This window comes from Corvus moneduloides, chromosome 11 (assembly GCF_009650955.1).
Source record: "Corvus moneduloides isolate bCorMon1 chromosome 11, bCorMon1.pri, whole genome shotgun sequence".
In the NCBI taxonomy this organism is placed as follows: Eukaryota; Metazoa; Chordata; class Aves; order Passeriformes; family Corvidae; genus Corvus; species Corvus moneduloides.
In genome coordinates this window covers 18,224,851-18,250,523 of record NC_045486.1, presented here as the reverse complement: position 1 = coordinate 18,250,523, position 25,673 = coordinate 18,224,851, and the positions used below count along the sequence as shown (strand labels likewise).

Below are 25,673 nucleotides of genomic sequence, written 5' to 3'. Positions count from 1 at the left end.
CTGGGGAAAAGCCTCCTCCAACTTCCTGTCCATGCTGGAGGAGCTTACTCCTTCCTGGGACAGATGTTTGAGGCAGCTGGGAAGCTGCTGCTGCTGGAGTGCTTGGGTGGTTACACAGAGCCAGTCAGTGCCAGCGATCTGCTTGGAGACAGCACGTCTGCCCTTTGGGGTAACAGTTAACAGATGTGGGCACTGGCCCAGCCAGCTGCCATGAGAAGTTTAATGGAAATATGTCATGACTCCTTCAGGCCCAGCATCTTAGCAGTGAAACCAGACCCTCTGGTAGGACTGCTGTGTTTGTGGAAGAGTTGGCTCTCACCCTGCTGGTTGGCTATGAATTGGATTCAAAAAGACAACTCTTCTATCATCACATTTACATCACATTTACCCATTCTTTCCTTTCTGGGTTGGTTCTGCCAACACTGTGTCTTGGGTAGAGTCAGGGAATAAGAGAACTGGTGACTGCCCATCAAATAGGGCCTGGGACTTTGGGTTTTTGTAGGTGACTTTTGAGTTGGACTTTCTGCAGAAACTTGTTTCTCTGTAGCAAAGCACTGGCACCAACTTCTGCTTGGACTCTCTCCTGTGGAGTCAGAGGGACACTGGGTTCAGAGCACCTGCTTTTTCAGTTCATAAATGAACACTTCCTTCCAAGGTCTCACTCTGGGAGCTATAGCTGTTCCTGACTCCTTGCTGTAGTTCTTCAATGTATTTCTTATTTTCTCAGGAGTATGAAGTGCATGAGTGCCTCAAGCAGCTGCTGATGTCCCTGCTGCGGGCTTACAGGTTCTCTCCCATCATCCCAGACCTGGGATTACAAGTGAGTTTGCACTTCTGAATCCCCAGGAATCTGTGACTAGCCAGCTTCTGTTATGTCCCCTTGTCCAAAGGTACATGATGTTTTGGATTCTGTAGTTGTTTGATCCAAAGATGGCAGTTTTGTCACACTGTAGCTATTGGAGAGTTGTATGTTCTGCAGATGGAGTCACTTTTGCTTCTCCTGTTTTCCTAGATCCACTACCTCCGGCTCACCATTGCAGTCTTGAAGCATGAGAAATCTAGGAAATACCTACTCAGCAATGTTCTGTATCCTTTGTGTCTCCTCCTGTCTCAGTTTTCCCTCAATAATGCAGCCAAGAACACTTAAAGGACCTGTAGGTCCAGGGAGGCAGAAGCCACCCTGTCTTGAGAGGTCATTTCTCAGGTCTCTTCTGCCTGACACCATTCCCCACAAAGTCCTGCTTTGAGAGGAGGGAGCAGTGTTGTATAGTTCACATCCTAGTAACACAGGGGAGCTCATTTCTACCTGACTGACCTCTAATATCCCTAGAGCAAAACCACTCCCAGAGCAGTCCAGCTCTACGGTAGCATTTGGGCAGCTGCTGTGATAGCTGCACGGGGCTTCTCCAGGGAGAAGAGGCCTCTGGATCTTACAGTGGTGGTTTGGAAAGGAGTCTGTCACTACAGCTCTGGAGACACGCCCTGTACCTTTTCCCGTTGTAGCTTCTGTGCTTGCTTTAACTCCAGCACAGCTTCGACGTGCTGCGTTCCGTTGTGTTCTTCTACATCAAGAGCCCGCTGCGTGTGGAGGAGGCAGGTTTGCAGGAGCTCATTCCCACCACGTGGTGGCCAAACCGCTTCACCAAGGAGGTGAGTACGGGCATCTCCATCAAGGAGGCTGAAGAAATGTTGTGGCCTGCCATCTGCATCTTTTTCTGGCTGACGAAGTTGGATGGCCCATGTTTCCGGCTATGTTAGCACTGGTGGGTCCTACAGAGCTGTGTGAGAGCTGGAGCTTTTGCGTTGCCCTATCATCTTTTTTGTCCCCTTAAAAGGGATGTTTGAGGTGTGATGCTCGGATAGGGGATGGGGGACAGTTTTCTGTGGCAACAGGTTTGGAAGGGAACATCACAGTATTTAAGGAATTACTGGGTTGACTGGGGTGTCCTCAAAATGCCATTACTCATTACAAGGCTGGGGGAGACCTGTTTAGGTGTGCTGCCAGCTGCAGTCACACCCTGGCACGTTGTTTCAGGGAGTTGGTGCTCTCCATTTCACATTGTTTAAGGGAGTTTCTGGCAAGACATTTACCCTGTGTAGTGGTCTCCTACTAATCGGTGTCTGTCCCCCAACTAGGGCAAGGAGAGTAAGGAGGTGAAGGAGGAGAGTGCTGAGGAGAGATTGAGGCGTCGAGCATATGAAAGAGGCTGCCAGCGGCTCAAGAAACGCATTGAAGGTTTGTGAGGAAGGAGGGAAGTTGCCAAGATCCCACACCTTTTGTGCAGCCAGGAGCTGTTTCCAAATCCCATTCACTACCTGAAGTAGAGCTGTGTTCCTGCCAGGACAGGCCATGGTGCAGAGGTGGGGGCCAGCCATGCTCTTTTCTGATGGCATGTTAGAAGTGCTGGGACCCCGCTGCACAGACCTGCAGCCCCCCACGATGGGGCAGGAGCAAACCTATGCATTGTTTTTAGCTATGGATGAATTTCTTGCTAGGTGGTGGAGGAGAAAATTCTCAGTGGTGGGATTAGCTTTCTGCTGGCACCAGTTCTTCCTGGGCCCCCTGTGCTGGGGAGGGAGCCTTTCTCCTGGGGACAGGGTACTGCAGCTGGGGTTAAGAGGGGTAGTTGCTCTCCAGTGCTTGTTTTGTGATGGCAGACGTGTGTCCCCCTTTTAGTGGTGGAAGGCCTCCAGGTTCAGATTCTGAAGTTGCTGCTGAACAACAAGGACAGAGGAGGGGTAAGTTCTCTGTGGGTCTTTTGTGACAGTATTTTCATGTGATGTGCTTTGTAAAGCATAGATTTACCACCTGGTTTTCCTTCTGCTAGGGAGAAGCCTCCAGATACATCTTCCTAAACAAATTCCGCAAGTTTCTTCAAGAAAACGCTAGCAACAGAGGGGTAAGTCAGAGGGCCAGCCTTCCTGCAAGCCTGACCCTGAGGGCCCTCTGCACCTTCAGGCTGAGAACTCTGCCCTTCTGGCTGGGTTGCTTCCAGCAGATGATCCACTGAGGTCTACATGTGGCAGGGGGTGAGGAGGGGGAGATCTGAGGCCAGAAACCAGGCAGCTTAGATAAGTCCTGTGCAGTGATTCATAGGAAAGTGGTCCTTGGGAAGTCTTAGGTGGGAGCTGAATGTCCTCCTGTAGCCCCTCAGGGAGTGTGGCTGTGGAGTGCTCTGCCACAGTGGGGCTGCTGGCTTTGGCATCCTCCTCACTGCCTGGGTGAGGACTTTTCCTCTGGCCCTGGATCAAGCTGTTGGCCTGAGGCTTTGGGAGGCAGGCATCCGCTGTTGTAGGAAACCCTTTCTTCACCTGCATCCCTGTGTTCATCATCAGCCCCATCTTTCATGATAGAATGTGTGTTATCCCTCATCCTCTGTCAGACCAGCTTGTTGTTTAAGTGTCCCAAGACTTCCTGGAGGTGGAAACTGCTGCCCACCATCAGGTCTGGGCTCTCTGCCAGAACTGTAAGCTAGAGATGCTAGCAAGGCTGAGAACACAAAATTTCTGCCTGCCCCATGTAGCCCTTTGGACTGAGATGCACTTTCACACCTGCCCTGATGCTGGACTCTCATTCTTGCCCTAGAACTTGACTGTGTTGTGCCCACCAGAGTACATGGTGTGCTTCCTGCACCGGCTCATCGCTGCCCTGCGCTTCTTCTGGGATGGCCACAAGGCAAAGACCCCGGCTGCCCTGAGCAGTGAAGGTGAGGCTTGGGGGAGAGGCTTTGCAGGCTTTTCTGTGGTTGGGACAAGGTTTGCCTCTTGGCAGTGCTTTCCAGGATGTTGGAAATTTTATGTCTCTAACGAGTGCTTGAGCCTTCTGTCACCCTGGGAAGTTCCTGTGTGCAGATATATTCCAGTTAAGATCCAGATCTGAGACTTGCAGAGGAACACCTGTACTGTTTGCTATTCCCCTTGTCTGCTCTGGAGCAGAGTCCACTGTTGACTGTGGGTCCATGGAAGGGCAGCTCAGTGATCCCATTGTCAGAGTTTAGGGGAAGATATTTTTCTGATTTTGAGGTTTCCAAACTGTGGGCTTAAGGGGAAACTAAATCAGTGCCAGGTGCTTTCTCACCCTTAGACCCCACTGTCATTCCCTTTTCTTACTTTGGGCTGACCCTTTCTCTAGACTCAGTAATTGCCTTACTATCCCTGTGGGACAAAGTGGCAGAGCTGGAGTAGGCAGGTGGAGAGCTGCCAAGTTTTCTGATGATCCAGTTTATCCCAGTGACTGTGGCTGGAGGGAGGAAGTGCTGGCAGACTTGTTGTCAATGGCCATTGGTTGCTCCTGTTTCTGCATGGTTCTAATGCTTGCTCTGTTGTGGAAATCACCTCTGCCTTAATAGCCTGTATTTTTATGACAAATAAGGTTGTCCCTGAATGTTAGTCCAGGCTGGCCCCTATGGTCTACTTTAGGACGCCTTACATGTCTTTGTGGATCCTGTGCATGGGACTTGTGGAAAAAACCAAATCTCTTCCTCTGTTTTAGAAGCCTATGTCCCTCCTCAACTCTTCTATAATGGGAAGGTGGATTATTTTGACCTTCAGCGACTTGGAGGTCTTCTGTCTCATCTTAAGAAGACTCTAAAAGGTAAGTGCTCTCATTGCCAATACCTGGATCCAGGTCTTGGCTGGAATTCACACAAGACATTCCAGGGAGGGAGCTGTGGGTAATGAATTTTGATTAAATTCAAAGAGAGAAGAGTTGAATTTTAATGAGATACAAGTTACTCTGAAGAAGACACCACTCCTCTTGGGTGGAGTGTCCTTTAAGTTAACAGTTTACTGTTTATATCCCTGAATTGGGCATGTGGCAGTTGGAGGGAGGGGGGTAGTCTGGGAATATCCTTTGGTGTGGTGCTGTTGCTGCAGGGCTGGGAGCAGCCAAAGCACTGACCATTGGCTGGGCTTTGCTGGGTGTGAAGGATGCCCAGGATTTACTTGCAGCACCACTCTGGGCAGGGAGGAGCAGCCCTGTGTATGTACTGTAGCTGTGTGTTTGTGAGCAACACACTATTCTGGTACTAGGCTTCCAAAGCCTGCCTTGTGGAAGGCTTAGAAACCCCTTGCCATTCCCTTGGGCTTGGTTTGTCTCTGGTTTCTGGCTAATGTGGCACTTGCCTTTGACTCAGATGTCTCTTCTCCTTTCCCAGTGTGTTCACAAGATGAGGACCATTTTCTCTGTCTCAGGTTGATCCCTGACTGTTCAAAATTAGATTACTTAGCTTGAGAACCATGTAACCTCCTTTGGTTTCTTACCGAGGTATCCTGGCCAGCTTTAAAGACAGAGCTGTGGGCTAAAGAACACATTCTCCAGGCTTTGTACAGCCTGTATAGCCATCAGCATAGCCTTCCTCTGGGTCTGAGTCTCAGTCCTAGTGACTTAGGGACACATCATGAGACAGCATTGAAGAGCTGGATGCTTAAAAGATGGTCTCAGGCAGAGAGCTGCCATTCCTGCACTAGTCCAATTTGGCCCTGGTGGTTGTCTCTTGGTTCCTCTGTTATCCTATTTGTAGCTGGTAAGACCAGGAGCAGAAATGGGTCCTGGGAGGACAGCACCTGTTGCTGCTTGGTCTCTGTTCTTTTCATAAGGGCAGATCTGTTCCATGTAAGGAAGCTTGGGACAGGTGAGCTTGTTCTGATAGAGCATCCAACTTTTCTGGCTGCTTCTCTACTGCTGAGAAGCAGAAAAGAGGACGAGCCTTCCTCGTGGTAAGTGAAGCGTGACTCCTGCCTTCATGGCTGCTTTGCTGTGCTCTGTGCAGATGACCTGGCTGCAAAAGCCAACATCCTGATCGACCCTGCAGAGCTGCAGGCAGTGACTATGGATGATCTCGATGAAGATGAGGAATCAGCAACATCAGCAGCACAGGTGAGTTGTGTTATTCACCTGCAGGGGCCCTAGTGCTGGGATAGCAAGTTCAGCCTCTGGCTGGAAAGGCTTTGCTTTACAGCAAGGCGGTGCTGGGCCCGGTCTGTAACCAGTCCATGGGCAACCAGATAAACACTTGGATGAGAGTCACTGGAGATCAGCGAGGTCCTGGGTGCACCAAGTTTGAGCAGCAAAATTTTCTGTGCCCTGCTCTCTCACCACCCACTGATCTCAATGTGCTGCCTCCCCTCCATGGCAGCTCTTGGTGCTTGCATTTGGAAAGGTGCAAGACAACTGTAGACAGAGCAGCTTCTTGCTGTGCAGGTCTGCTGCTTGTGCCTGGCATGTGACCTTGGAGGAAGGACTTACCCATTTGCTACCCTGCCTGCTCATCTTCCAGTGGCCACTGGGCATCTGTACCAACATCCTTGCAGGGGCAAGGAAGGAACAGCAGGCAGCCGAACACAGCTGGAACTGTTTCTCCCTTCATTTCCTTTCAGTCCCAGCGCCCCTCTGCCGCCCTGGCCATTGGTGGAGCTCTTGCCAGGCCTGCCTGGCTCAGTTCCCCCACCCTGGGCCGTGCCAACCGGTTCCTGAGCACGGCAGCCGTCAGCCTGATGAACCCGCGGCGGCCCCTGGGCACCCTGGAGAAGATCAAAGTGCTCACGCTGCGCGTGGAGCAGCGTACAAGGGAGGACAGTGAGTACCCCTGCTGTGTGCTGGCATGGCCCAGGTGGGCCCTGGCAGAATGGCATCTTCCAGCTCCCCAGAGGAATGCAGTCTCCTTACTGCCAGCATTGTTCCTTCCCATTCCCAGGGCATGCTGACACCCAAAAGTCCACACCCAAAAGACCCCTCTGCCATCCTGAGCATGGCACTGATGATGTTGTCACCCTCTGCATGTAAGGAGATGCTGCCTTGGTTCCTCCAGACGCAGTGAGACTTTGCAGGAAGGTGGTTCAAAGGCAGCTGTAGTCGCACTTGATCTGAAGACAGACGAGCCAGAGGACGATGTGTGCAGCAGCAGCACTGTTGATGCTGGGGGGTGGACCAGGCAGGCCTCTGAAGCTTGTACAGGGCTTGAGGAAGTGGAATTTGTATGGCCTGGGTCAGTCTGAACAGATCTGACAGGTCAGCCTGATGCAGGCAGCAAGATGAGAATGGTGTGGTAGTACAGTATCTAGTGAATCACATGGGCTGGGAACAGCAGGGCTTTGGCTTCAGAGAGGGGCAGGCAGAAGCTGAGGTGCCGAAATGCCTTGCTGAGAACTTCTTTCCTGTCTTGGGAATGCATCGCAGTTGAAGGCACCCATGGAAATGAGGGTCTCCTACTGGGCAGACCCCCAGAAGAGCCAGACCAGCCCATCACCGAGAACTCCCTCCTGGAAGTCCTGGATGGGATAGTGATGATGTACAACCTCAGTGTCCACCAGCAGCTTGGGAAGGTAAGTGGCACGTGCTCTGCAGGAATCTGTTCCCCCAACCTCCATGCTTCTACACCAGCTCTGTTTTCTGCTTATTTAGTGACTGTATGTGCCCTGTCCTTCTGCCAACCTCCATTGGGGATCTGCTTGCATGCTTGTATGTTTAGGGGAAAAAACTCCTTTATTTGTTATTGAAACCTGCTGCTTTTCAGATGGTTGGTGTGTCAGATGATGTGAATGAATATGCCATGGCACTGAAAGACACAGAGGAAAAAATCAGCCGCTGCCCTAAGAGGGTAAGTGTCTCTGGATTCCCAGCTTCCTTCTCTGGCAAAGCCTCAATATCTGGCAAAAAGGGTGAAGTGCTGCTGCCCAACTGTACCAGCATCTGCATCAGGCCTTGTGGGCTTCAGCTGAGACTGATAAGTGCTTTTTATAGCACTGATTCTCACTCCTTCCACAGAAAGGCTGCTGACCCCTTTCCCCCCCCGCCAGTACTCCCTAGCTAGCCCCAAGGTGGTATATGCTTTTGCATTGTTTGCCCAGCACTGAAAAAGAATGCTATAAATGGCAGTGACATCTGCCCTCACATCTCTGCACTCTTTTCAGAGGAGAGACATCCATGAGGAACTGCTGAAGAGCCAAAAGGTCTTCTCCGAGAAGCTCAACCACCTGAGCCGGCGCCTCGCTTGGATAAATGTCACCATTTATTCAAAGGTGGGCAGGAGCATAACATGAGCAGCTAAAAGGAGACCAGTGAGCCTCTGCATCTCTGCTGCTTGGCTCACATATCAGAGGTGTCATTTTCCTGGTGTTGAAGCAATGTCAATGATCTCTGGGGCTTCTTTTTCCCTTGTTGTGTATCAGAGACTCCTGTCTAGACTTGGCCCCTCTCCTGTACCAGGCTTGGTCCCATAGTTTTTGTTAGGACACAGCCCAGTCTGATCTGAGCTGTGCATGATGCTGTGGGCTTTCCCTTAGGGCACTGCAGACAAAAGTGTGCAGATCAAAGGGAGATTCAGTTCTCAAGACATGTCAGAGGATAGAGGCTACTGTGGACCATTACCCTGAGCTATGCCGTGTGTCACACGGGATCTCACTACTGCAGCTCTTCCTGGAATCTGTGGGATCCAGGTCAAGGGGTTCTTGTTCAGGTGTTCTTCTCTTCTTCACTTGGTTCCCATGCAGAGAGTGTATTCTGCATTTACTAGTGCAGTGGCTATTTGCACAGGTTGTCCCTTTCCCCCCAAATTCACCATTTTCCAGGATAAAAGCTCTGGTCTGTTTTCTCACAAGCAGTTTTTCTGATTTTTTCCTGACTTCCCTTGCCCATTGCCTTTCCCTGTCTCTCTTTGTGGCTTTTGTGTGTCCCAGGATGTAAACAGGGAGGGCAAGAAGAGTTCTTAATGATGAACGTCTGGCAGAGCTGCAGTGGCTGATCCTGAGTCATGAGCTCTTTGCTCTTCCCCTCCTTCCCTCCTGAGCAGAACTGCAAGGCAGAAGCTCTCCAGCTGCATTAGCATAGCCTGTGCTTGCCAGAAAATAATCCTTTCTTTCCAGACTGCTCTGGAAAGGCTGGGGGGCATCATCAGGGTGCACTGCAGGTATCACTGTGCTGGCCCATGCAGAAGCACTATTCATGTCTCTAGATGATCCATTGTCATACTAAACCAGGACTGCAGTGTCACCTTTCCTGATGAATCAGCAGCATCTGGGAGTGAAGGTTACAGCCTTCCCTGTTTGTGGCTTGTGCTGCTATCCTGGCCTGTATTGCCCGCAGGGAGAGCAGGAATGTGCCCTGGGAGCCCAGTGAGCTTGCAGAATGTGGCTGCACTGAGGAGCCTGTGCCTTCAGGGCTCCACTTCACAGTCGTCTCAGGTCCCTGCTTTTTCCCAGTGGAGATATCCATCCAGCAGCTCCTGCATCCCTGGGAATTGTGTGCACTGGAGGGTCACATCTGTATGAGTGTTGCAGGCACTGCTGCTGCTGTTGGAGAGAAGGAACCTGGGTCTGTCTAGGGGCGAAGTCCTGCTCTGTGCTGAGGTGTCAGAGCACGGCAGAGGCTGCTCCTTCCTCGAGGGAATTAGCCACTTGGTTTATTCTGAGCCGAGGGATTCAAAGTTAGAATAAAAGGGAGTGCTACAGCTTAAAAACACTGTTAGTTTTAAAACACATAATTCTGCCTTCAAAACATCCCTGTGGGAATTACAGCTTGTTTTATTACAACACTGTATTTATCTATCTCATTGGCTAATCACATCTTTGTATCCTTCTGGTGTAGGCTTTCTTCTAGCTTGGCAATACCTGAAATGATGTTTGAGGTTATCAAGTCTTAATAAAGCCAAATACAGCTTTTTTAACCTTAATGTTGTTCTGCACAGTTGCTTTTTATCTTGAAAGTAACAGTTTGGCTGAGATGTGAGTCAGTGTTGAGAAAAAGATGTCTGTTAGTCAGTTTTGTTGATTTGTACTAGTTCAGCCTAATTTATGGAATAAACCCATGAAGATCTCCCAAAGGTGGTAACAACATACTTTAGAAAAGCCATTAAGCAAATGAAACGTCTTATCTGCACCTCTGATTTTAATTTTTTCTTAAATTAGAAGTGTAACCCTTCTCCATCTATTTTTATGCAAGTGGCTATTGCTTATGCTGTTTCTTGGCATTGCAGGATCTGAAATAATACTTCCTCTTTTTATGGCTTTGGTGGCGCCCATTTTTATAGCTTAAAGTTATGTAGATGCCCTTAAATTTCCTGGTTTTAATTCAGGACCCTCTGATTTTTGTTTAGAGAGACAAGAGGCTGATGTTCCTCAGGACAGTAAATCCGGTTGAATGGCTGGCACAGAACCTGAAAGGCTGTGGCTGCCTATTGCAAAGATCTGAGTTGGTGTGAGCTTTCAGCCTGTTCCCATTTAATCCCTACAATGGACCAGCTTTCTTTCCAGCAGATTTTTGGAAAGTGCTAGTGTCTGCTTTCCTTCAGGGAAAGGATTCAGCAGTCTCCTTGAAACCAAAATTCACGTGCTTGTTTGCCAGGCCTGTGTGGTTGCATATGCCCTGGTAAGGAGTAGTGCTTGGAGGGTCTCAAGGCCTGGTGAGACAAAATCATCACACTGGTGAGGGTTGTGCTCTGAGCTTGTGGTTGGTGTAGAGACCTCTGATTGTTTCTTCCAGCTGCCGCTTCTGTGGCTTTATGGAAAGAGCAAATGGCACAGATCTGCTTGCTGAACTTAGAGCAGTAAGATGTCTGAGCAGCATCTCCAGTATGGGGATGTTTCTGAGGTCTGAGTGTGGTGCTGGTTGTTGTTTCTCCAAAGAGAAGCTGTCAGCTGAATGGGAATTGTGTTCTTTCTGGGCAGGAGAAGATGCAGGATATCTACTGGCTGCTGCGAGTGTGCATCCGCACCATCGAGCACGGGGACAGGACGGGCTCGCTTTTCGCTTTCATGCCGGAATTCTACCTCAGCGTGGCTATGAACAGCTACAGTGCACTCAAGAACTACTTCAGCCCTGTCAACAGCATGGAGGAGCTCCCAGGTGATGGGGTGGGGACAGCTTCCTGATTCTGGCCTGATAAAATCTAAAGCAAGCCACATCCTTACGGTGAAGCAGTAGTTGGGCATCTTCCTTTCTGTGTCCGTTCCTGGTTGTGATGTGCTGCACCAGAGCACTGCCTGACCTGTGGTCACTGTGCTCAGGTAGGGAGCCCATGCCTTGTCTGAAGGTGTCACAGGGCTGGCTGTAGTAAAAATCACTGGCTGCTATGGTTTGTGTTTCCAGGGAGGTATTAGGAATGGGCTGGGGTGCTGTAAGATGTGATTGCTTCAGCAATTTCTACCACGGCCTTCTGGTTTCTGGGTGGGAGAGGATGTGCCATGAGTGCAGAAATTGGGTCTGCTTTCAAATTCCCCTGGGATTTGGAGATGTTCCTATGGAGATGACAACCCACTTGATGCCGAAAGTCTGTGTTTAGGTGGATTCCATCTGTGCACATTCTGTGCTTTCCTGGCTAAATGACCTCGCTGAGCTCTTAGCAAATAGTTCCGTGCTTTCCAGAGCCCATGAAGGCAAGAAAAGCTTCTATTCCCACCAACAGGACATAGCTGAAGTGTTCAAATCCATAAGTGGGGGCTGTGCCTGCTGTTTGGGCAACAGCAGAATTGAGCAGTAGCAGATTTCTACAGGGCCTGCAGGCTAGACATGGCTTTTCTGCATAGACCTAGGGTGTTCTTTGTGTGCACCACGCACCTCTTGCTTGCCATCCAACTCAATTGCATAGTTTTATCTTTCCCTGGATAACTATTTCAGACTCTGCAGACTGAGGTGAGTGGCTCTTCTGGAGGTGAATGTGTTTTCCCAGCTGTTTTGACAACTAGACACACAACTAAGCTGCAGTTAGCTGTAGCAGAAATTCATTCCATGGCCTGTGCCGTGTCCACAGAAGCACTGGGACTGCAGGGCTGCCCCTCAGGCCGTTGCCATGACCCTGCTCCCTCCTTCTCTTGCAGGCTATGAAGAGACCCTGATGCGCCTCGCTGCCATCCTGGCCAAGCATTTTGCTGACTCAAGGATTGTGGGCACAGGTAAGGCTGCATTCCTCTGCTTTGGGGTGATAATGTCACAGATCTGGCCAGTGCCACTGCCAGTTGCTCACCAAGCTTCTGTTGGGATCTGTCTGCTGAATCTTTTGAGTGCTTATGCCTCCACATTCAAAGTAAGGTTGGGCATTGTCCTTGTCCTGCGTACTGCAGGGGTGGATACATGACCTAGGACACCCTTTTGAGAGCAGGACTCATGTCCCAGTTACCTCCATGTCCAGTCTGGGGTTATTCCTTAGCTGCTCTAGCCTAAGCATGCTCTCCATGTCAGCAGGGACAACGTGCCTCTACATGAGGGCCAGTCCCTCCTGGCCACTGGCATTCAGGTGCTCCCTGATGTGCTGTGTGTCCTTGGGTGCCTGGCCTAGTCCCTTCTCATTCCTCCTCAGACATCCGGGACTCCCTGATGCAGGCGTTGGCCAGCTACGTCTGCTACCCGCACTCGCTGCGTGCTGTAGAGAGGATCCCAGAAGAGCAGTAAGTGCTGCCCTGCCTGTTCCCAGGGAGCTGGGGCAGGGCTGGGGTGGTGGCAGGGCTGGGTGAGGGAGCAGGAGGGCTGCCAAGCACCAGTGAGGGTCCACAAGTTGCAGCAGGGTGGTGGAGTTGATTGGGGAGCCTTCTGGCACCCTTACACCAGTGGTTTTGCTCTGCCCCAGCTCCACAGGTCCTACTGTGTGTCCTGTTCAATCCTCTGTTCCCAAACCCTGTGGGCTGACCTGTGTCCTTGTCTGGCAGGCGGATCTCCATGATGAAAAACCTCCTGGCTCCCTATGAGCAGCGACCCTGGGCACAGACCAACTGGATCCTCGTCAGGCTGTGGCGGGTGAGCATCCTGCAGCCCTGCCCCTCTCAGCACCTGGGACTGCTGGGACACTGAGCATTTCACTCTCCAGTAGCAGCAAAACTGTTTTTCAACCTCTTAAGATCTTTCCTGACCTCTTTTGCCAGGGCTGTGGCTTTGGGTACAGATACACACGGCTCCCACACCTGCTGAAAACCAAGCCTGAGGATGCCAGCCTCCCCAGCCTGCAGAGTGAGTGGGGCAGGGATGGGCACTCAGGGCTGTGGTGGGTGGTGAGGGAGGACCAGCCTCTTCCTTAGCAGCTGTCCCTACTATGGGCCAGGCCAGCTGTTGGGATAGCTGCCAAAGTAGGGTGTTCCTGGCCAAATATCCAGGCCTGGTTTTTACAGCTTGGCCATCCCCAGCCTCTCTACTGATGACTCTTGCATGCCAGATGGAGAGTTAGATCCATCATAAATAGGGGGTCTGCCCTCCAAAGGAGAGAAGAGAGGCCCAGGACTGCATCCTTACCAGAGTTTTACCCTGAGAGAAGGCTCTGTGATATGCACAGTGAAAAGCTGCTGTGGGGAAGAGTTGTCGTGTTTGCCAAGCCCTGGTACCCTGTGAGAGGGAGAGGGTGCCCAGGGAGACAGGGCACTGGATAAGTTTGCAAGCAGAGGGTGTTTTATCCTGGCATCTCTCAGAGCCTGGCAGAGCCTGTCCTGCCTTTGGCACTACATTTTGGTTCTCAGCGCTGTCACTGGGATGAGGGGTTTCTCAGCTCTAATGTGGCTGAGGAAGATGTGGGGAGGAGAAGTTGCCTTTCTTGAGCTGAAGAGTATGTCCCCAGCTTTACCTCCACAGGTTCTGGGCCTGTATGGATACATTCCTGATCCCCCTCTGCTGTAGAAAAGGCTTTGTGGAAGACTTTGCTTCTGTATAGCTGCACAGGGATGGGGGACAGAAGGGCAGGTGGCACATGGAGGTGTATGCTGAGCCCCATCCAGGAAGCTGCCTGTCTGTTCTAACAGCACTCTTGTTCTCTTTTCTCTCTCCTGCTCTTGGTGCCCAGGAGATCTCTCTGTTGCTAGTTTCCAGAGTAAGTTTGTTGTGTGACCCTCTCTTGTCTGGTGGAGTAGCTTTAGAGAGCTCCCTGCTTCCTCTCTTCTGCCTAGAGAGACCCTTCTTTGTAGGCAGAGAGCTTCACAAATGAGTGTTTTCATCAGTTCCATCCCTGTGAGAAGCCAGGGGGGCTGTGCCCATGTGTCAGTGTCTGAGGCTGCATCATGGACTTGCTCTTGCACCTGTTTTGCCAGGGTTACCTCTGGGGTCAGAGCCCTGCTGGAGGCTGTGCCAGCCTTGGGTTCCTCTCATCCTTGGAGGCCGATGGAGAAGCCCTGGCACACATGCAGGAGGGACCTTGTGGCTGTCCCCTCACCCTCCTACTGCACAACCAAGATATGGAGTGGCTGTCACCAGTCCTGTGGGGTGGTAATCGAGCTCGCCCCATCCCGGGGAGCTCTGGGGCAGGAACAGTTCCTCAGCTGTTGAGGCCTTGCTCCACACATCGTGTGGCTCCGCACAGTCTGAGCCCGGAGTGGGCCGTGCTGGCTACTGGGGACTTACTCTTGGGAGGGCTATTTTAAGGCTCAGCCAAATCAATAATGAATGCTGATTTAATTGAAGACGGACAGGGGACTCAGAGGTGTCCTTGAGATGCTGCCCAGAGAAGGAGGAGGAGATGACCCCCCCTCCCCTTCACACCCATCCGTCTTCACCTTGTTGCAATTTGAGCACGGCAGAGACAATGGGACAAACTGCTGAGCTAAGGAAATCCCCATTTGTCTGGGTCTGCTGCTGCAGGCCAGTCTGAATGTGGGCAAATGCCTCTTCTCTGGTGCTCCAGCTTTGTCCTGCTTTTGGGATGCTTCCTTGGAAGACTCTGCACAGGTGGGGAGGGTTTGCTCATGCTGCCTCACAACATCCATGAAGCACAAAGAGCACAGAGCACCTGGTCTCCGCTGCCTTTTGCCTGTGCTCACCGCAGGTGAGCAGTGGATGCTGCTGCCTGGCTTAGCCCAAGAGGGGCAGAGGCTCAGAGAGGCCATTCGTGTCCCTGCTTGTTCCCAGAGTTACTCCTCAGCTCCCGTGCAAGCAGAGCTCTGCCTCAGTTTGGCTCCTGAGAGCAGATGGGGCTGCGTTCAGAGCTGAGGTAGTTGTGCTCAGTGGGTGCTGCAGGGACCTGTTTTGCTTTCACCATGGCTTGTAGGCAAGGCCAGGTGCTGTCCTGGCACGCACAGCAGGAGCAGCAGCAGTGGCTCCATGCTGGGCCCAGCCTGGCTTGGAAAAGCAAGAGCTGCAGGGTGGCTTCATGTTGTATCACAGGGCTCCTCTGCCCCAGGCCTTCTGCCCATGCACCCATCAGGTGGTAGAGGGAGCGTAGGTGGGACCATGAGATAATCGAGCTGAGATGTTGTGCAACATGGGCCAGAGAGTTCACCCACATCCCCTTCCCAAATTGCCTAAGCTAAAGAGAACTTTCAGGAGGAGATCCCGCCTTGATCTGACAATGCCAAAAGCATCAACTGGTAGTAGCTGAACTGTCTGAGCCCTTCGGATGGTGATTGCTTGTCCTCAGAAGTCCATCACTTATGATTCCTGATGGAAATCACAGAATCATAGAATGGTTTGGGTTGGAAGAAACCTTAATGCTCATATTGTTCCAACCCCTTGCCATGGGTAGGGATGCTTTCTACTAGATCAGGTTGCTTCAAGCCCCATCCAACCTGGCTTTAAACACTTTCAGGGATGGGGCATCCATAACTTCTCTGGGCAACCTGTGCCAGGGCCTCACCATCCTCACAATAAAGAATTTTTTCCTGATATCTAATCTAAACCTGCTGTCTCTCATGAGAATGAAACCATTCCTTCATACCTAACCTCACCTTCTGTCTTCTACTGCTGCTGCTCTGCCTTTTTCTGCTTTACAGTATTTTATTCTTCAGAAGCACTTGTGTACCAGGGTAAACTCATTTCTTGGTCTTTTTCAGTGGTAAAATACGCGTGGCCTCTGTGCCTTATTCAGAAGGGGTTTTGCTTTTCTGAGCCCTGTGGGGTGTTCACCCTCGCCATGTTTTTAGCAGCCCCAGAGGTTTTGGTGTCATGCTGGTGGGAACCCTCCCTGATGTGCTGGTCATGGAGCCAGAACTCGCATTAGCTGGTTTGCCAGGGCTTTGCTTTGGAGGCACATATGGATCCCAGGAGCACTGGGCCATTCTGATGCCTCACACTCAGCCTTATGGATGTCTCATTCCCCAAATGCTGCCTGCTTTCCTTCTGCCTCGCCCTGCAGCCTTCCTTTTGGTTCTCTCTAAATGCATCTCTGAATGGGCGCACTGACATGGATTCACAGATACATCTGGATCCTTTCAAAAACTCAGATTAGTGTTGGGTGGAGCTGCTTTGCTTCTGAATCTGGTCCGTTTGGGGTTTTCCCCTTCTGTGCTCAAGCTCTACTGTAAATGCTGCTGTGTCCAGAGACCCCCTGCTGACCAAGAAGTCTCACAATTAGCCCTCTTATAAATCTTGCTGGGTCATTAGCAAACTATAAAAGTACATAATTACCTTCCTGTAATGAAAGTGTGTGACCCTCCTTCTTTACCATTATCTAGTAGGAGCACTTATTGAAGGCTTCCACTTCGCCTGCTTTATTAATTTTTAACTCTCTCTAATAATGGGCTTCTGCTACTGTTAGACTTTCTGCCATTACTACTTCTATTAAATAATCCTGCTATATTTTTTTCCTATAGTTGAAAAAACTTCATATTACCATGGTCAGTCGAGGATGGTTTTTATGTCTTCTCCAGCTATTACCCCTTTTCTCCTTGTTTTTGCCTACCACTGGCTATGTTTGATTAGGTTCACTTTACCTCTTACATTTTAACTTACTGTCTTTGCTTCATCATGCTCTCAGTGGCCCTTTTAACCCAGGTGTTTGCTGGAGCCCTGGAGCTTTCTGGCTCCCTAATAATCTTCTTAAAGAGCTCTGTTTTTATTCACTGGTTCCCCTACCTAGATTTTCTTTTCCTCTATTTTGTTTATATTTTTGCAGGGAAGTTCTTGTTGTGGAAACATTGGATGTATCTATAACCCCTTGGTTCCACGCTCTGTCACCCACATTAAATGTATTGAGGTCAGAATTTCTGGCCTTGAAAAACTGCCAATTTCTGTTCCAGTGACTGATGTTTATCTGTCATAACGAAGGCTAAGCCAAGATTGAGTGGCTTTTGTATTAGGGAGGTACAAATTTTAGAAGCATTAATGACTTACTAGTTCCAGCATCAAGAAAGTAACCCCATCACTGAGTATCCACAGACTCCCTGTGAAGTGACATCCCTGCCTGCAGTGGCACATAAGGGATGTGTCATTGCCCAGGAGGGCAGTGGTAACTGACGTGGGTGGGAATGTCCCAGCAAAGGTGAACATACTGCAAATAAAGATGAACACAGCACCAGGACTGGGTTTTGGATACCAGTAATGATTACCTCACCTGGGAATTCATGCAAGGGATGAAGATGGTTTTGTTGTATTCCAGGGCTTGCATCTTATGTTGCTTTCAAAGAGTAGCAGTGATCGCAGCATCTTTGGATTCAGAATCCTCTTGGGATCAACAAAAGCCAAGGAAATCACTATTTCTTGGTGTTAGCTTTAAAACCTTCAATAAACCTATTTACCTGTGGAGAGGGTTGACAAAAGTTTTTAAGTCATAGTCTGGCACAGTCTGCCAGCAGCAGGGAAAGCATTTAAGAACCCAGAATTGTAGGTTTGGAGCAAACTCACACCACTCATTGAAAAAAGACCATGAGGAAATAGTCATTGGCTAAAAATCAGGATAAAGCAAGTTATTACAAGCATAGGAGTGTCCTTCAAAAAACCAAAGCTGCCTTCAAATGAGGTAAACTCTGGCTGGGCAGTTCATCCTGAGGTCTGTCCTGACTTGCAGTGTTGGTAAAAGAGGCTTTGGCAAGAGACCAGCTGGACAACATGCAGAGCTCTTCCATGAGGAGTGGTGATCCCTGCCTAGAACTGCTTTGGTACTTAAAGGCTGGAAAGGGAGTAACACATCAGCAGTTTTAGTAAAAAGCACTTTCTACACACTGAAGGGAGGCTGGGGAAAAGAAGGCACAAAGAACTTAACGCTGCAAAAAGACCTTCAAATTCTGAATGACTGGGAGAATGTCATGGATGGAATTCAGCGTCACCAAGTGTAGAGTGGTGAAGTAAGAGTGTGCTGTGCCCCTTCATCCATCACTGACAGAGAAGACAAGGTGTGCTCCAGCATTGACTCCTGGGCTTCTCCATTTGTGCCTCAGGACAAAATTCAGGTTCTTGAGGGTTATCCTTGAACTGGCATCCTATTGTAATCTTTTAGAGAAGAGCAGCTTGGTGTGCAGTCCAAGGAACAAATTACACAGCAGGAATTATGAGGAAAGCAAAACAGAACAAAACCAAAACCACATTATGCCTTTGTGCAAATCTGCCATGCACTTGTGGTTTGGATGCTGCATGTGCTTCTGATTCCACCTCTGCAAAGAAAACCTGGAAGAGATGTTGGGCTTCAGGAAGGGCTGGTGAAAGGGACAAAGATGGGACAGTTTCAGTGTGAGAAACTGCACTAGCTTGGGCTGATCCTGTTTAAAAGACTGTTGTGAAGGTCTGGAATCACAGCTAGCTGGAGGAAGTGACTGGAGAGGAGAATCTTGCTGTCTCTACCACCAGAAGGAAGGGGTTGCAGGAATAAATATTAACAAATAAAGCGAGTAGTAGCCAAGCGCCAATCCAAATTCCTCCTGCTACACACAGCTGAACTGTGGAATGTTGCTCTGGGACACGTTTAATGCTAAAGGCTTACACAGTGTCAGAGGACACTGGGCAAGAAATCCCCAGAGGACCAATAAACATGTAAAAAGGATGTCTGGCTTGGCCAGTCCCTGAGGCACGTGTAGCCCGAAGGCTGGGGTGGGACTAGGACATCAAAGACATTTGTTTTGATGAAACCCCTCCCAAAAATGAGCTTTTAGGCAGGATCAAAGCCAGGGCACCAGCCTGCCTGGGGTGATTATGCACTGTGAGATTCAGCTCGTGTCCTCCATAATAACAGAAGTTCATTGCACTTGCTAGTGGGTATTCACAGAATAATTTATCCTGTTCCCATTTCAGATGACGGTCTCCTGTCATCTGTCTCTGGCTTTACTAATCCCAGCTAACAATCTGCCTGTAGTTACGCCTTGCTTCTTGATCCCTAGGGATGTGATGGAAGTTGTCTTGTGTCTGCTTTGCCCATGCTGGCCCTTCGAGTAGGCTGCAACCCCAGAGAACTTCTGCAGTCGCAGCACAGCTTGTTCCTCTGGGCATGGCAGTCCTGGTGCTGCCAGAGTTTCCACCTGCTCTTTCTAATAGCTTCTAGTGGAGGAAAATGTAGGTAGATTGGGGTTTTTCCCAATAGCTGGTAAATCTGCTCAAGCTTTTTCTTTCCAAGTCCTGAATTTTGGGTTGAACTCCAGTACCCTTCCCTTGTAGTGCTGAATGTTTTGTGAGCCTCTTGCAGACAGTGGGTCCTTCTGCTGGTGAGAAGCATCTGTCCCTTTTGTGCCCCCTTCCTTTCGCTGCCCATCCATGGGGGCTGGTGTCCCACACAGCCCTGACTGTGTTTTCCAGCTGCTGGGTCTGACCTCATCTGTAATCTTGATAGTGAGGAAGCCCAGAAATGCCATGTAACCAAGGGGATGTGTCTGTGCTCGGGTTGAACCTGGCTGGGGAGTGTGGGCAGCTCTGCCTGAGGGCAGAACCAGCCTCAGCTCCATACAGAAGCCTCTCGGGGTGGGATTTACTGGATACCTTCCTCTCCAGATGCAGGCAGATGGGCACAGCCATGTGAGGCCAGGGTGGCTGTGCTGGCTCTGGGCAGCTGGTGCCACACTGGTATCAGGAGCAATTAGTGCTGAGCTGACCATGGGCCTCTGCAGAGCTGAGCAGGAGGGATGCTGAGCTGCAGGGCAGTGCTCCTGTACACGTGGGCAGCAGCGAGCATGGAGGGCTCTTCCCTGTTTAATTCAGGCTGGCATTGCAAAGAAGTGCTTGGAGGCCCAACAGGAGCAATCGCTGCTCAGAACAGTCCTTGTGCCAGCTCCCAGTGCCCTGCTGTCTCTGCTTACTCTAAGGCACAAGCCAACATTTCCCAAGCCCAGGACTGGTCTCTCAGCCTGCCCTTGCCCCTCACTCCTGGCTGCCCTGGGACCAGGCCACTGAAGCTGTCACTGTCTGGTTTCAGAGCCGTGTCCATCCACCTTGCTGCAGCGGCACATGGCAGACCTGCTCCGCAGCGACCGCGACCTGGCCCCCAGCTTCCTCAACAGTGTCCTGAACCAGCTGAACTGGGCGTTCTCTGAGTTCATCGGCATGATTCAGGAGGTGGGTGTGCACCAGAGCTGTGGGATGCGGCACTCAGTGGGTGCTGTGTCCTGCACGCAGCAAGGCTCAAGGCACAACTCACTGGGCTGGGGATCGCGGCTCTCCTTTTGGGAAGGGACACCTTTTTAAGCTGTCTCCATTGCCTGGCAGATCCAGCAGGCAGCAGAGCGCCTGGAGAGGAACTTTGTGGACAGCCGCCAGCTGAAGGTGTGTGCCACCTGCTTTGACCTGTCAGTGAGTCTGCTCAGGGTGCTGGAAATGACCGTCACGCTGGCGCCGGAGATCTTCCTCGACTGGAATCGCCCGTCGTCAGAGCTGCTGCTTCGGAGGCTTGCCCAGGTATCATCCTGTGTGAAGAAACAGCATCTGGAGGGCCATGAGGACCCCTCTGCCCTCTCTCCAGATGTGTGGTGAACTGGGGGCTCCTGCTGCAAGTGCTTTAGTACCTAGAGCTGCTGTGGAACAAGTGGTGCTCCCTAAAATCTCTACACATCAACTGCTCCCCTCCTTTGCAACTGGTCTGGTCGCAGCTGATTCCTACCTCTACTGGGAGGGAGGGGGACAGCTGCTTAAATCTTCTTTATGAGGGGCCAGTAAATGCTGAATTCTCCTGTGACAAGCAGTGTCATGAAGTCTGGCGAGGAGGTGTGGTACATCTGGGTTAGGAGCTCTGGAGAGCATAGCTGGTTTCACAGGGCACGCACTCCAGTGTTTGGGCAGGCATCTTGGTCCTTTATCCCTCAGTCCTAGAACGTGGTAAAAAATGTCTCCATTTTCCTGCCACAGTGACTGGGACAGCCCCATTCCAACTCACAACATCCCTTAGTCTCCAGTAAATTAGTTTCTTCTCTAAAGCATGAGCAATCCTGGAAAGCGCTGAGGGCAGGCTGCCCTCGTACAAGCTGGACTGGTGGAGAGCAGTCAGATGTACATTAGCAGTACCCCAAAGGCTGAGACTCAGGGCTCTGAGCAGATGAAACAAAGCAAGGGGTAGTGGGATCTGATACCATAATCATGAGGGAAGTGCTCAGCTGGGTGAGGAGGAGCATGAGGGGCCCTTAGCAGGTGACGTAGGCAAGCTGGGGAACGTGCAGCAGAGAGTGGAGTGCTGCAGCTTCCTCCTTGCTGTCTGGTGCTGTTGTGAAGCCGTGCCCCACCACTGACCATGCCCACAGAGGGGTGCTGTGTTCTGCTGTTGTGCATTGGGGCGACAGGAAGAGGGATGCTGCATTTGAGAGATGGTGCTCAGCTTGCAGCGGTTATGTCAGGCCTGGAGCGGTCCCCATTCCTCCCACTGGGGGGTTGGGTGAGAGCTAATGGTGGCTAATTAAGTGTCTTCACAGCTGATTGCATCTCTGCAGATTGCTCTCTGCACTCACCCTGTGCTTCAGAGCTGGTAGGCCCATCCTGCTGCCAGCTCCAGGCAGGGCAGGACCTGGACTGTGCTTCACCCTGCTGACATTGCTTTTGCCCACAGCTGCCAGCTCACTCTTTACAGGCTGTGGCTGTCCTGGGGACTATACCTTCTCCTTGCCAGGAGCTTTTATCTGCAGAAGTAGCTTGGCTTCTGTAGGTGGGAATTCAGATTTAGGTGGAAGGCACTGACATTCAGGTGTCTTTACCTCAGAGTGACCCTTCCCTGGGTGGTTTTGGTCTGGTACAACCACTGTGTGTGGTACCACTCCTTCCATGCCAGGGCCAAGCTAGGTGCGTGTTGTGAGCCTCCCTCTGTGCATCCACCAGCTCTCAGGCACTGAGCCTGAACTGTAAGGACATGCTGCCCCAAAGCTCTTTGGATGCTGCTCACAGGAAGGCCCATCCAGGACATAAAAACCCTCTCTGCTTTTCCCTACACAGCTGTTGAACCAGGTGCTGAACCGTGTGACAGCTGAAAGGAACTTGTTTGACAGAGTGGTCAACCTCCGTCTGCCGGGTGAGTCCACTCTCCACGGAAAACGTGCTGGGAGCATGCCCTTGGGAAGGGAGGGATGGCTTGTACCAAAGGGCAGTGCAGAGCTGCATGGGATCAGACCTCAGACCTGCCCTGCTCTGCCTGTCACACAGTGGCAGAAGCTCTTACCTTTCTCTTTTGCTTCCATAGGGCTGGAGAGCGTGGACCATTACCCAATCCTGGTGGCTGTGACAGGGATACTGGTCCGGCTGCTGGTAGACACTGATGTTCAGGGGTGAGCGGCTTTTGCCTTCCAAAGCACGGGCTATCTGTGTGTGGCACTGCTCTGGGTGCTACAGTGGGGCCATGGGAGGTGTTACAGGAGCAGCATGGGGTGTGGGGACTAAAGCGAGGTGAAGCTGATGTGTGTGCAGCAGGCAGAAACCAAAGAGCCACATTCCCTGGAGAAGCTGCATCCCAGTGCTACTGCTGGGTGCAAAGCCCCTTGCTGTGGTGGTGGAAAACCCTTGTGAGAGGTGGCTGTGAGATGTTGTACTGAGAGCACGTGTACTCCTTCCTCCTTGGGATGGGGTCTGGCACTGTGTGACAGGACAGCTGCTGTTGGAAGTTGTGGGTGCTGCGTGTGATGGAGCTGTGCTGGTGTGGTGACACACACAAAGTGCTGCAGCACACAGTGATGGCGGGAAGGAAGCTCATTGAAGCTCCTTCACCCTGGTCTCCTCTCAGGAATGCATCAGAATGTGTGCAGAGCTCTCTGGCTGCCCAGACAGGTGCCACAAAGGTGAGACAAGTCTTCTCCAGTCACTTAGGTGATGCTGATTTTAAGATGAAACAAATCTTGTCTTTATGGTAGCCAGTTAATCAGAGAGGCAGCACTGGGGGAGTGATGTGGCTGGACAAAGCCACAGCTTTGTGTATCTGTGTCTGCTTGTACCGAGTCCTGCAAAATAGACTTGTGCTGACACTGAAGCCCTGCCTTTGCTGTCTCCCAGTGTCATATGCAGGTGCCTTGCCTGGTCACTGTGTGCTGTAGGACTGCTGTAGGACTGTAGGAGATGGGGCTCTTCAGTCTGTGCTGTAGATCCTGCTTTTTTCATGTCCGGAGAACACAATAGTCTCTGGCTTTGCAGAGAGCAGAGTCCCATCTGGCCAAGCGGCTCAGCCCTGCAGCCAGTCTTTCAGCTTCTTCTCTCAAGGACTCAAAGATATACACAAATATATCTAATTATAACCTGCCTCCTGTGGCTGCTGCACCAATCTCACAGCCCCCAGTGTGACAGTGCCAAAACCTGGGCCCAAGGTCATTGATCAGTGGCCTTTCTGGGCTGTGAACAGAGGTGGATTTTGCTCACCCCCAGAACCTTGCTCCATGGAAAGGGCAAACATCATGAATTTGATGCCACAACTAGACACTTCTTCCTGAAGGGAAGGGGGAGGTGATAAAACAGTTCCCTGTCATGCCAGGATGAGAAGTCCTTCCCTGCCTGTCTCTCCCTTGGACATCTCTCCCAGGCCAGGTCACTTGTCAGGTCAAAATGGAGAAGGGTTGTCCCTCAGTTTATCAAACTCCAAAGAGTGCTGGGGAGATGGTATCAGTCACATCCTTCCTAGGCTGCAGGGAGTCCTGGGGAGACAGAAAGCTTCCAGACTCTGTCCTTTCCCTGAAAAGCCCGTTGTGCTTTGGGTTTGTGAATTCCAGGCAGCCAGTGTCATCACCAAGTGGCACTGTCCCCTGTGTGCCAACAGCATCCTTCATGCCTTGGGCTGCACCATTACAAACCAGAGGCACTGTGCTCTAGGGAAGTGGCAAGTCTCTGATGTTCAAGGGCTTTGTAGTCATTTCCCTGAGCACTGGAAAGGAGAAATAAATGCAAAATAGTAGAATGATGCATGAAAAGCATCGTGTCCTTAAGGTGGACCTAACTGAGCGGGAGAAGCAGAAGGCGGAATAGGAGGAAGCCCAGGTAAAAATATCCATAAACCAGAATTCTGCGTGATTTTGCAAAGCCGTGCACTAAACCTGAGGTTTGATACGTCAGTGATCTATAAAAGGCAAGCAAATGTTGCAGGGGAGCCATTGAGGTCAATCAAGACAAAAGAACCAAGGGAGGTGGCTTGGAGACCCTGCACTGCTGCCTGAGCAGAGGGGGTGGCAGAGATCAAAGGCAGAGTATGTCATGGGGAAGGGAAAACTGAGCCCCCACCCTCTTGGCAGTGCTCTGAATTGAGGACTGGGTGTTGCACCCCACTCACAGAGTGCTTCTGTTCCGTGCAGCCACATGGAGCAGTGGCAAACAGAGATGGGATGGAGAAAACCAGCAGGTGTGAGAGGAACCACTGGGGCTTTTCTGCTGCCTGCATTCCTCAAGGGCTCAGGCCTGGTTTCGTGCTCTGTCCAAGGCACCATCACCACAGGGTGCTGAAACCTGGAGGTGCAGTCACCCAAAACCCAGAGAGATGGTGCGTATCAACAATGGCTGGCCCAGAGCACAGCATTGGGAAGCATCTGTCTCCAGGTGAAGAAGAGGAATGGAACGGGAGAATTCAAACCTTCCTCGGGTCTGTACATTCCCATGGGAGATGATTGCCATGGCTGAAGAGATTTAAAGGGTCCTGTATGTAACCAGGCTCTCCAGAGCAGACCTGTTCATGTGAACTCATGTGTAGACAGCTTTTCTTTTTCCTTTCTTCCTCTCAGTGCAGCAAGCAGGATAACAGGACAGGCTTTTGTCCTTCCCCAGAAGGACTCTGCCTGGGCAGTGCTGAAAGCTTGTAGAAATCTCTTCCAGGTCCCATTTGGTAACTCCCAGATTGCCAGAAATCATTAGCAGAGAGATTTTCCAACCCACATTTGCATGTAGGAGCATCCCTGTTGGAATTACCAGGGACAGGGCGACCCTGGCTGGTTCCCTGTGAGGAGGCTGTGCCCCAGAGAAGGAGGACAGGGACAGGACCTTGGGAGACTTCCTTGGTTGGCTGTGTTTTTTCTGGTTGCCTCTAACCCAGCAAGCAGACGCTGTGCCAGGCACTTGGTTGGAAGGTGCTGCAAACATCTGGGCCATAGGGAGCAGGCTCATCTGGTAGTGAAGGAATGAAGTCCTGTTTATGGGGTGAGAACATTGCAGTGGGAAAGGAAGTAAGTAAGTAAGTAGAGCCAGAGCCCTGCCAACTCATCCAGTTGTGTTACCAGGCTGCAATCAGATGCCTCAGTTGATCCATCTTTTGCTGTAGTCCCTGGATGGAGCAGGCTGTGCTTTTGAGAGAGCAGAGGTGCATTTCCTTGCTGGGTCAGGCAGGACAGGCTGGTGCTGCTCATGGTGAGCCAAAGCTTCAGTGCCTCCTCCCAGCCCTTGGGTCTGAGAGCTGTTGGGCAGCACTGGGGAGTCTCAGGGGCTGGCAGGGCCGAGGGCAGGGATGTCCCTTTGCTCCCTCTGCCAGCCTTAATGACTGAGCAGGGAGGAGAGGGAAGGCAGGATCTGCCAGGCTGAGCCAGGAGCTGGGCTGAATCCATGCCACAGACCCTGGCTGTCTTCAGGCAATATCATCCTCCCGTTTGTCGGCTTGCTAAATAATTGAGCAGATTTTCTATTAAGCCTCTATCAGAGTGAG

General features: G+C 51.1%; 1 protein-coding gene across 4 annotated transcripts in view; it reads left to right on the top strand.

Moving 5' to 3' along the window:
- The window catches only part of RNF123 (ring finger protein 123), a 47,887-nt gene that overhangs the window by 12,972 nt on the left and 9,242 nt on the right, over positions 1-25,673 (top strand). For 3 of the 4 annotated variants that reach the window (XR_004242464.1, XM_032121276.1, XM_032121275.1), the window contains 23 exons: positions 728-820; positions 1,013-1,086; positions 1,533-1,650; positions 2,137-2,236; positions 2,678-2,739; positions 2,829-2,900; positions 3,587-3,707; positions 4,493-4,594; positions 5,772-5,878; positions 6,379-6,577; positions 7,178-7,323; positions 7,515-7,598; positions 7,912-8,019; positions 10,663-10,840; positions 11,812-11,886; positions 12,291-12,378; positions 12,637-12,724; positions 12,850-12,934; positions 13,755-13,781; positions 20,013-20,152; positions 20,303-20,491; positions 22,010-22,085; positions 22,254-22,338. Coding sequence is in view for 3 of the 4 variants with exons in the window: in XM_032121276.1 (XP_031977167.1) it covers positions 728-820; positions 1,013-1,086; positions 1,533-1,650; positions 2,137-2,236; positions 2,678-2,739; positions 2,829-2,900; positions 3,587-3,707; positions 4,493-4,594; positions 5,772-5,878; positions 6,379-6,577; positions 7,178-7,323; positions 7,515-7,598; positions 7,912-8,019; positions 10,663-10,840; positions 11,812-11,886; positions 12,291-12,378; positions 12,637-12,724; positions 12,850-12,934; positions 13,755-13,781; positions 20,013-20,152; positions 20,303-20,491; positions 22,010-22,085; positions 22,254-22,338 (2,417 nt within the window). In the remaining variant the exon portion in view is untranslated. The remainder of the gene's footprint in view (positions 1-727; positions 821-1,012; positions 1,087-1,532; positions 1,651-2,136; positions 2,237-2,677; positions 2,740-2,828; positions 2,901-3,586; positions 3,708-4,492; positions 4,595-5,771; positions 5,879-6,378; positions 6,578-7,177; positions 7,324-7,514; positions 7,599-7,911; positions 8,020-10,662; positions 10,841-11,811; positions 11,887-12,290; positions 12,379-12,636; positions 12,725-12,849; positions 12,935-13,754; positions 13,782-20,012; positions 20,153-20,302; positions 20,492-22,009; positions 22,086-22,253; positions 22,339-25,673) is intronic. The other variant, XM_032121277.1, reaches the window with a different exon arrangement.